At 44.8% G+C, this 11790-nt stretch overlaps 1 protein-coding gene across 1 annotated transcript in view; it reads left to right on the forward strand.

Annotated features, from left to right (window-relative positions):
• Positions 1-11464, forward strand: part of LOC121536368 (zinc finger protein 804A) — a 172592-nt gene extending 161128 nt beyond the window's left edge. Inside the window, exons 4-5 of the mRNA XM_041843639.2 lie at positions 4703-6500; positions 6534-11464. Coding sequence (XP_041699573.2) covers positions 4703-6500; positions 6534-8939 — 4204 coding nt within the window. The 3' untranslated portion in view covers positions 8940-11464. The remainder of the gene's footprint in view (positions 1-4702; positions 6501-6533) is intronic.
• Positions 11465-11790: the final 326 nt, after the last annotated feature.

The following is an 11790-nucleotide window of genomic DNA, read 5'->3' on the forward strand; positions in this document are numbered from 1 at the left end:
GTGAGCAAAAATCCCAGAACCACACGGGGGGACCTAGTGAATGACCTGCAGAGAGCTGGGACCAAAGTAACAAAGCCTACCATCAGTAACACACTACGCCACCAGGGACTCAAATCCTGCAGTGCCAGACGTGTCCCCCTGCTTAAGCCAGTACATGTCCAGGCCCGTCTGAAGTTTGCTAGAGTGCATTTGGATGATCCAGAAGAGGATTGGGAGAATGTCATATGGTCAGATGAAACCAAAATATAACTTTTTGGTAAAAACTCAACTCGTCGTGTTTGGAGGACAAAGAATGCTGAGTTGCATCCAAAGAACACCATACCTACTGTGAAGCATGGGGGTGGAAACATCATGCTTTGGGGCTGTTTTTCTGCAAAGGGACCAGGACTGACTGATCCGTGTAAAGGAAAGAATGAATGGGGCCATGTATCGTGAGATTTTGAGTGAAAACCTCCTTCCCATCAGCAAGGGCATTGAAGATTAAACGTGGCTGTGTCTTTCAGCATGACAATGATCCCAAACACACCGCCCGGGCAACGAAGGAGTGGCTTTGTAAGAAGCATTTCAAGGTCCTGGAGTGGCCTAGCCAGTCTCCAGATCTCAACCCCATAGAACATCTTTGGAGGGAGTTGAAAGTCCGTGTTGCCCAGCGACAGCCCCAAAACATCACTGCTCTAGAGGAGATCTGCATGGAGGAATGGGCCAAAATACCAGCCACAGTGTGTGAAAACCTTGTGAAGACTTACAGAAAACGTTTGACCTGTGTCATTGCCAACAAAGGGTATATAACAAAGTATTGAGAAACTTTTGTTATTGACCAAATACTTATTTTCCACCATAATTTGCAAATAAATTCATAAAAAATCCTACAATGTGATTTTCTGGATTTCTTTTCTCATTTTGTCTGTCATAGTTGACGTGTACCTATGATGAAAATTACAGGCCTCTCTCATCTTTTTAAGTGGGAGAACTTGCACAATTGGTGGCTGACTAAATACTTTTTCCCCCCTCTGTATAAGTATTCAGACCTGTTGCTATGAGACTCGAAATTGAGCTCAGGTACATCCTGTTTCCATTGATCATCCTCGAGATGTTTCTACAACTTGATTGGAGTCCACCTGTGGTAAATTCAAATAGATTGGACATGATTTAGAAAGGCACACAGCTGTCTATATAAGGTCCCACAGTAGACAGTGCATCTCAGACCAAAACCAAGCCATGAGGTCGAAGGAATTGTCCATAGAGCTCCGAGACAGGATTGTGTAGAGGCACAGAACTGGGGAAGGACACCAAAACATTTATTCAGCATTGAAGGTCCACAAGAACACAGTGGCCTCCATCATTCTTAAATGGAAGAAGTTTGGAACCACCAAGACTCTTCCTAGAGCTGGCCGCCCAGTCAAACTGAGCAATCGGGGGAGAAGGGCCTTGGTCAGGGAGGTGACCAAGAACCCAATGGTCACTCTGAAGGAGCTCCAGAGTTCCTCTGTGGAGATGGGAGAATCTTCCAGAAGAACAACCATCTCTGCAGCACTCCACCAATCAGGCCTTTATGGTAGAGTGGCCAGACGGAAGCCACTCCTCAGTAAAAGGCACATGACTGCCCGCTTGGAGTTTGCCAAAAGGCACCTAAAGACTCTCAGACCATGAGAAACAAGATTCTCTGGTCTGATGAAACCAAGATTTAACTCTTTGGCCTGAATGACAAGCGTCACGTTTGGATGAAACCTGGCACCATCCCTATGGTGAAGCATGGTGGTGGCAGCATCATGCTGTGGGGATGATTTCAGCGGCAGAGACTAGGAGACTAGTCAGGATTGAGGGAAAGATGAACGAAGCAAAGTACAGAGAAATCCTTGATGAAAACCTGCTCCAGAGCGCTCAGGACCTCAGACTGGGGCGAAGGTTCACCTTCCAACAGGACAACAACCCTAAGCACACAGCTAGGACAACACAGGAGTGGTTTCGGGACAAGAATCTGAATGTCCTTGAGTGGCCTAGCCCGGACTTGAACCCGATCGAACATCTCTGGAGAGACCTGAAAATAGCTGTGCAGCGACGCTCCCCATCCAACCTGACAGAGCTTGAGAGGATCTGCAGAGAAGAATGGGAGAAACTCCCCAAATACAGTTGTGCCAAGCTTGTAGTGTCATACCCAAGAAGACTCAAGGCTGCCAAAGGTGCTTCAACAAAGTACTGAGTAAAGGGTCTGAATACTTACGCCACCAGTCAAAAGTTTGACACACCTACTCATTCAAGGGTTTTTCTTTATTTTTACTATTTTCTACATTGTAGAATAATAGTGAATACATAAAAACTATGAAATAACACATATGGAATCATGTAGTAACCAAAAAAGTGTTAAACAAATCAAAATATATGTTATATTTGAGATTCTTTAAAGTAGCCACCCTTTGCCTTGATGACAGCTTTGCACACTCTTGGCATTCTCTCAGCCTGCTTCACCTGGAATGTTTTTCCAACAGTCTTGAAGGAGTTCCCACATATGCTGAGCACTTGTTGGCTGCTTTTCCTTCACTCTGCGGTCCAACTTCTCCCAAACCATCTCAATTGGGTTGATGTCAGGTGATTGTGGAGGCCAGGTCATCCCTTACACAGCCTGGAGGTGTGTTTTGGGTCATTGTCCTGTTGAAAAACAAATGATAGTCCCACTAAGCGCAAACCAGATGGGATGGCGTATCGCTGCAGAATGCTATGATAGCCATGCTCGTTAAGTGTGCCTTGAATTCTAAATAAATCACAGACAGTATCACCAGCAAAGCACCCGCACACCATAACACCTCCTCCTCCATGCTTCACGGTGGGAACCACACATGCGGAAGTCATCCGTTCACCTACTCTGCGTCTCACAAAGACACGGCGGTTGGAACCAAAAATCTCAAATTTGGACTCATCAGACCAAAGGACAGATTTCCAACAAGTGTTTCTTGGCCCAAGCAAGTCTCTTCTTATTATTGGTGTCCTTTAGTAGTGGTTTCTTTGCAGCAATTCGACCATGAAGGCCTGATTCACACAGTCTCCTCTGAACAGTTGATGTTGAGATGTGTCTGTTATTTATTTATTTTGGCTGCAATTTCTGAGGCTGGTATCTCTAATGAACTTATCCTCTGCAGCAGAGGTAACTCTGGGTCTTCCATTCCTGTGGCGGTCCTCATGAGAGCCAGTTTCACTATAGCGCTTGATGATTTTTGCGACTGCACCTGAAGAAACTTTCAAAGTTCTTGAAATGGTGTGTATTGACTGACCTTCATGTCTTAAAGTAATGATGGGACTGTGGTTTCTCTTTGCTTATTTGAGCTGTTCCTGCCATAATATGGACTTGGTCTTTTACCAAATAGGGCTATCTTCTGAATACCCCCCCTACCTTGTCACAACACAACTGATTGGCTCAAACGCATTACGAAGAACATAATTTCCACAAAATAACTTTTAACAAGGCATACTTGTTAATTGAAATGCATTCCAGGTGACTACCTCATGAAGCTGGTTGAGAGAATGCCAAGAGTGTGCAAAGCTGTCATCACGGCAAATGGTGGCTATTTGAAGAATCTCAAATATAAAATATATTTTAATTTGTTTAGTACTTTTTTGGTTACTACATGATTCCATATGTGTTATTTCATAGTTTTGATGTCTTCACTATTATTCTACAATGTAAAAAAATAATACAAATAAAGAAAAACCCTTGATTGAGTAGGTGTGTCCAAACTTTTGACTGGTAGTGTATATAAATATGTTTTAACTTTGTCATTATGGGGTATTGTGTGTAGATTACAATTTAATCCATTTTAGGATAAGGCTGTAACGTAACAAAATGTGGAAAAAGTCAAGGGGTCTAAATACTTTCTGAATGGACTGTACTTTGTCCATAATGTAGAGGCATATGGGATTTTCATTGAAGAGGTAAGGGGGACGATGGTACATGTGCTCTGCATAACATACCAATACCAATTGACATACCTTTGTATGCCTCCTCGTCTGTATACCTGCAGACACAAACACAAAAGTGAGCAGTTCAGTCATCTGCACCCAATTCAGCTATCCTTCAACATATTCTTATAGCCTACATATTCTTACCTCTTTGTTGATTGATATCCATTGAATTGTGTCTATTTTCTGTTCAGAAAGATTTGCACAAATATGAAAAGATAGATGGTATCATCATTAAAACAATATCAATTTAGATCATACAAGGGACAAACCTTACCTTAAATTGAGGAGATCTTTACATTTTTCAGTTAAGTGCCTGCACCTGCTGCAAATTCAAATCCAAATGTTTCAGTTGGGCAGTTAGGTTCCTACTAGAACCCCCACCAACTAAGGAGGTTCCTTGATGAACCCCACCTCCTATGGGGTTCTTGGAAGAACCTTTTGGGGGCAATTTTCAGTGCCAAGAACCCTAAGGTTCTCCGAAGAACTTTGAGGATCTTAGAAGAACCCTTGTTGAACCCCTAATTTTTTTAGAGTGTTTACTGTTTTTTTTTTTTAGGTACTGTATACACGGTATAATTGTACTGTATGCAGCAGTCTAGTGATGATTCCTTGCTTGAGATATATCCACATGAATCATGAGCATTAATATCATTTAGAGATTTGCGCTTAAGAACTGAGTAACATGCACATATGAATATGGACTTACTTGCAGATATTCATTCAAATGTTTTTTTTATTTTTATTTCAGTGCACCAGGCAGTGGCCCGAAGTTCAAGTCTACTACTGTAGCAGTGGAGGCCAGTTTCAGAGAGAGCTGTACCGATGGACTGTCAGAAGAGACCCACAACTCCACAGTGCTGGAGACAGGGACCCACAACCACACCACCAGCACCAGCACTGGTGTGGCCTCCAACAGCAAGACCCAGCAGACACTGTACTGGCCCTACAACGGCAAGGCCAAGAAACAAACTTACAAAAGGCACAAAATCGCCTTCTCATTCTCCTTCCCAAAGAAAGCATCGGTGAAGCTGGAATCCGCAGCGGCGGTGTTCTGTGAGAACACAGAGGAGGGTTCCAAAGAACGTATCAGGACACAGAAGCTCAGAATTCCCCTCGTTGAGATGAACATCCCCGTTTCACCCACTGCAGAGGAGAAAGGACGGGGTTTTGGGGGTGTGGAGGCTATTGGCACTCAGCCTGGTGATCTCAGCCCAAACAGTGTTTGTGAGGGGAGCCAGAGGTCATCAGATACACTGTCCAGGTCTGACATCCCCATGCCACCACCGGCCTCACATCTGTGTTCTGTGCTAGTTAACTCTGAGGATATGGCCAGACCTTATGTGTCCTCTGTCTCCCAATTACCTGCCTCCCCTTGTCGCATTCCCACAGACGACCCAGACACAGTACTAGATACACAGAACTCTGAGGAAACTCAGATAAAGAGCCCAACAGAGGCCGAGCCGGAAACAAGCAAACACCAACAAGATCATGTAGTAGAAAGGAGTGTCTCGGGGGAAGAAAACTCCTCCATTAGCAGTTCCTCTTCAGAGGTCATCGCCAGTTCTGATGGTCCCCCTGAGAACCACTCCTCCTCCTCTCAGTTCTCTCAGTCCTCTCAGTGTCCTGGGACTGTAAGAGAGGAAGAGGAAGGAGAAGACATTACGGCGATGAAGACCCTGTCGTGTCCTTTCACCAAGCCCATCCAGCCGTTCTTCTCTGTGCTCAGCAGAGATGGAAACACTGTTCTCCAGTGGCCTTCAGAGATGCTGACCTTCACCAGGACAGAGCCCCGTCTCACCTACAGTTGCAACCCCCTCCATTTTGACTTTAAGGCCTCGCATCTTTCGCAGAGCAGGGCGAAGGTTAGCGTCGGTGACAGTCAGAGTAAGACGGAGCTGAGGTTATCTGAGGCGTTGTGTTTCGGCTCAACCTCTTTCTGTTCTGAGGAACCAACAGACAACAAGCACGACAAAGATGGCTACTCAAGGCCAGACCATCACAGCCATGATGATGTCATCAGAGACGACAGGGAGGCAGCGGAGAGGAAGGGTTGTCTCATATGTGAGCACCACATGAGTGACACAGACACAGACAGCTGCAGCTTGCGACTGAAGAGACACAGCAGTGTCTACAGCAGCTGTACATCTAGTAGTCAGTCAAAAAGTCAGACTCATTCTGGCCAGAGAGCAGCGGGCGGCGAGAAATGGAAATCCAGAGACAGATGCCATTACAGGAGCCACAAGAAGAGGAAGAGAAGGAGGAGAGGAGGGGATGAGGAGGAGGAAGAGAAGCACGGAGCGAGGGAGACGGATGGAGGTGTGGATAGCAATGCGGAGAAATGCAACAAATTCCAGAGACAGTCTGAGTGTTGGGAAGGACTTGATAGCCAATTTAGAGGCCCCACTTCACAGCCATTAGAGAAGTCAAAGCAATCACCTCAAAATCAGGCTGACAGCGGCCACGCTGCTCCCTCTGCCGCTGAGGACAGGGAGAGAGAGAGGGTGAAGAGAGATAGGGAGGAGAGAGAGAGGGAAGAGAGAGAGAGTGTGGAGCGAGAGAGGGTGGAGAGAGAGAGGGAGAAGAGAGATAGGGAAGAGAGAGAGAGAGAGAGGGAGGAGAGGGAGTGGGAGAAGGAGAGAAGCAGACAGGAAACAGCAGGCATGGTAAACGGATCAGTGGGCAGCCTCAGCCTCTCTGATGAGGGCGCCACGAATTCTGAAAAGGTGTTCGGGAGCGACGGCAGAAGAGACCCAGTCGATCCTTCAACAGAACAGAGAAACGCTGCAGGATACGGCTCACAGAGCTCACAGAGCCACGACAACCCCTGCCCAGAGAACCCTGCTGGGGCTGTTAGACAAAACCCAACCATGGTGATGACACATCTGTCACCACAAAGCCCAAGGACCATTACCCAAAAAGCAAGCATGACAAAATCCCTTTCACCAGAGAGCTGTGCTGAAGACTGTTGTATCGGCCAATCCTTGAGAAGGAAACGGAGAGCATCATCTTTGGTTGATAAAGATGAGCAGGGTCCTGACCATCAGGGCCCATGCACCCAGTGTCAGTCACCTGTAATGGTAGAGCCCAATGGGCCAGAGGGTTCAATGGGTGAGGAGGGGTCCTCTTGGTCTGGCTGTGTTTCCTGTGGTGGGAAGGGGAGACTGAGGAAGAGACAGAGAGGGTCCAGTTACGCTCCTCTCATCTCAGACCCTCCTGTAGGTCACAGTGTTCACATCTCAGACCCTCCTGTACGTCACAGTGTTCACATCTCAGACCCTCCTGTAGGTCACATTGTTCACATCTCAGACCCTCCTGTAGGTCACAGTGTTCACATCTCAGACCCTCCTGTAGGTCACAGTGTTCACATCTCAGACCCTCCTGTAGGTCACAGTGTTCACATCTCAGACCCTCCTGTAGGTCACAGTGTTCACTTCTCAGACCCTCCTGTAGGTCACAGTGTTCACATCTCAGACCCTCCTGTAGGTCACAGTGTTCACATCTCAGACCCTCCTGTAGGTCACAGTGTTCACTTCTCAGACCCTCCTGTAGGTCACAGTGTTCACATCTCAGACCCTCCTGTAGGTCACAGTGTTCACTTCTCAGACCCTCCTCTGGATGTGCTGTCTGGTGGCAGATGTAAGCTGAACGTCCAGAGTGAGAATCTAGTGAATACAGCCGTAGAATACCCTGTGCTAAAAGGTCCACTTGCCAGCTGTAGTGCCCTGAGTCAGCCGGCTGTAGAGCACAGCTGCAGTGCCCTGAGTCAGCCGGCTGTAGAGCACAGCTGTAGTGCCCTGAGTCAGCCGGCTGTAGAGCACAGCTGTAGTGCCCTGAGTCAGCCGGCTGTAGAGCACAGCTGTAAGTCAATGGGAGGCTCTCCTCTGCTCCAGATTCAGAACAACGTTCCCAGCGTGAAAGAAGATTGTTCCTCCTCTCCCTCTCAACCTGAGCCTGTACACTATCCCCCAAATCCCCCAGAAATAATCGGTGTTACTAATGAAAACAAAAACATCACAGTTTGCCTCCCAAACTCTCCCACTGTCTCTCTCCCGATCATGTTACGTCATCTAGGAATGGACAACAATGGACACGATTGTATAACAAGACAAACCATGACAGTGGCAGCTCATGTCAGCCCACTGGGTGTGAGAGAGATTCCCCCGCCATTCATCCCTCCACCGATGTTTCAGATACAGAAGGCGAGTCTGGACATGTCCTTTCAACACAGTCCCCAGAGCTACCCCCACCACCAAAGGTGTCACAGCCCCCAGCCTCCCCAGGGTAATACCCAGCATCAGAGGTGTCATCCTGGGGTTAGGGTTCAGGAGGAGAGAGGGATCAGGGAGGGCCCTGACATTACAGGCAGCCCTTGTAGTCCCTATCATAGACCAGCTAGCCCCTACCACAACCACAGACCTCCAAGTTTCCATCCGCAGCACCCGTCTGATGGCATGGAGAAACACCACTGTCTCGTTCAGATCCAGACCCATAGACACATCATCCATCAACGTCAGCAGCACCAGGTGTTCCCAGAGAAGATGAAGCCTGTCCTGCCTGGGTCTCCTGTCCCCATGTCCTCCTCCTGTCCTGCCATGCTCCACCCCGTCCACATGTCTCCCATGCCTAGTGGGTCCATCACCATCCGACACACCATCCGACACCACCAGCACCACCACCATGCAGTCTTCCTGCCCCCTCACCTCCTGCCCCCTCACCTCCTGCCCCATCACCTCCAGCCCCCTCTCTTCCCCCAGGTCCTGCCAGGCCCAGTCAGCCGCCTGCCTATTGGAGCAGAGATGTGTACCTCTGGACCGCCTCCATTTGTTACCTCAACAACGCATCTCTCTGTGGTGGCCCCGCCCAGTTTACACCACCACCCAATGGCAGTGACGTTCCACGCCATGCCCCGCCCAACCATGTTCCCTGCCTCCATGCTTCAGTCACATTCACATCCCACCGTCATCCCACTGCAGCCCATGTTTTAAGACATCACATCCCACTGCAGCCCATGTTTTAAGACATCACATTAACATTGCAGCCCATGTTTTAAGACATCACATCCCATTGCAGCCCATGTTTTAAGACATCACATCCCATTGCAGCCCATGTTTTGAGACATCACATCCCATTGCAGCCCATGTTTTAAGACATCACATCCCATTGCAGCCCATGTTTTGAGACATCACATCCCATTGCAGCCCATGTTTTAAGACATCACATCCCATTGCAGCTCATGTTTTAAGACATCACATCCCATTGCAGCCCATGTTTTGAGACACCACATTCCATTGCAGCCCATGTTTTGAGACATCACATCCCATTGCAGCTCATGTTTTGAGACATCACATCCCATTGCAGCCCATGTTTTGAGACATCACATCCCATTGCAGCTCATTCAATCATATATTTTATGTTTTGCTTCCAACGAAGCAAAGAAACATTTCTTTTAATTTCAGCTAGTACTTTTTTCATGTCGTTTTGTCATTATCTTCATGTAACATCCAAACCTGTTTTAGCAATGGAAAGGCTTCTGTAGTATTCAGAGTGATAAGTGCTTTTCACTCATACTCTATTAGACAGAAATATTTCCTTTCGAGAGACAATCAAGCATAACTAAAGAATTAGGACGTGTGCACATTTAAAACCAGTCCGATGTAGGTACTGTCTGAGGCAGATTCATTATTAAAGTCTGCGGTATTCTATAGTCTGTATTTTTTGCTAGTGAAGTGCTTCAATAGTCTACCTTCAGGGCATTTAATGCAATACTAGTTCAATTAAACGTGAAGACACACAATAAAGTACTGTATCTGGTGCAACAGTACGTTTCGATGATGTTCACTCTATATTCATTTTTGCTTTCCTAAATGATGACAATTCATTCATGTAACATTTACCCCTGAATTGGTCCATGTACTACGGTATTCCAAAGCATTTATTTAATGTATTTGTAAGGTTTTACCCGTCTGACTATAAAAAATCATTTGGCCACTCTATTTTACAGCGTCCCTCCTCAGTTTCTGACGCAGCCAAGAAACATAGCTATATGTCAGGTCTGGTGACTACAATGTTAAATGTCTTTATTTTTGACATAGTGAGACCCTTCTGATTCTGAAGTAGGATAATAGCATAGAAAAATGTCTAATGAACTTTAGATTTATTTTGTATAAAAATGTCCAAGTCGTCTTTATGATCACGTAAAACCCTGATTTTATATGTAAACCTGGTTACCAAGTGGTTCCTAGCCTCTCGATGGGTCTTCTTCATGTTGCTCTAATACAGTAGATATACACTCCCCTACATATTTATTTGGACAGTGAAGCTATAATTTATATTTGTCTCTAAACCGCACCATTTTGGATTTGAGATTTTTAAAAAAAACAAGTTTTAAGCGAGGCAATAGTCCAGAATGTCACCTTTTATTTGAGGGTATTTTCATACTGTTTAGAAATGAATGCATTTTGATGTACTGTGTCTAATCCCTCTATTTGAAGGTGTCATAGGTATTTGGACAAATTCACTTAAAGTGTATTACATTTAGTCAAAAGAATGTATGAATGTATTTTGGAGTGACTTTTATTGTAAATAAGAATAGAATGTGTTTCTGAACACTTCTACATTAATGTGGACGTTACCATGGTTACAGATATTCATGAATGAATCATGAATCATGGTGAGTAAGAATGTTACAGAGGCACAAAGATCATACCCCCCCCAAAACATGACAATAACAGGGAGGTTAACTTTCTCACTCATCGATTATTCATGATTCATTCATGATTATCTGTAATCATGGTAGCATCCACATTAACGTAGACATTTTCAGAAACATGTTCTATTCTTAAAGTGACCAGAATTACACAATACATTGTTTTACCATTCATTTCTACTGGCCACAGCATATTCCGAAACCACAACCAAAACAAACAGCAAATGCATCCAACAAGTTTATAGAGCCACAAGCTTAATGTAGTCATTGCATGCTAGGAAGATGGGACCAAATACTAAACTTTTGACTAAATTGGATACAATTTAAGTGAATTTGTACAAATAATGATGACACCTTCAAATGGAGGGACTAGATACATAAAGTGCTTTAATTTCTAAACGGTAAAACAGATATATATGAAAATAGTGTCAGATAAAAGGTGACCTTCTGTACTGTCGCCTCATATAAGACAAATTAAAAGTAATACATTTCATCTATAGAGACAAATTAAAAGTGATAGCTTCACTGTCCAAATAAATACGTAGGGGAGTGTAACTGTTGCTGGGGTGAAAAACTGTCCTACCATTCTGTGATATAATTAATTCCACTTGCTCTGAGAAAAAAATTACATGTTGTAAATTAGACATATTTATAATCCACTTGCAGGATTTATTGTAAGATACAGTTCTGTTTTTATAGTACCCTGATGTATTATTATCAGTATTCAACTATGTTTTTACTAAAATTGTGTCAACAGAATGGTGTTGAAGTCAAATTAAATAAATTAAACAGATATAAAATATTCCTACTTCTTAAGTCTCTTTGTGTGAGATGTGTCTGTGTGAGATGTGTCTGTGTGAGATGTGTCTGTGTGAGATGTGTCTGTGTGAGATGTATATTTATATATTCCCTCGGCGGTACAGTATAAATGAGTACAGCAGCATCTATGTCAAGTTGAGTGAAAATCTTTCTGCCCAGGCATTAACAGAAAAGCTATTTGAGGGGTTGTAAGAGAGAGAAAAAAATGCAATGCGGAGGCAATTTTTCTTGGAGATAAAGTGCTGTTGAATATTTCATCTAAAGAGTTGTTGAGAGAGATTACAAAAAAAAAAAAAAAGTGAAGGTGGATA

This window comes from Coregonus clupeaformis, chromosome 23 (genome assembly GCF_020615455.1).
Source record: "Coregonus clupeaformis isolate EN_2021a chromosome 23, ASM2061545v1, whole genome shotgun sequence".
In the NCBI taxonomy this organism is placed as follows: domain Eukaryota; kingdom Metazoa; phylum Chordata; class Actinopteri; order Salmoniformes; family Salmonidae; genus Coregonus; species Coregonus clupeaformis.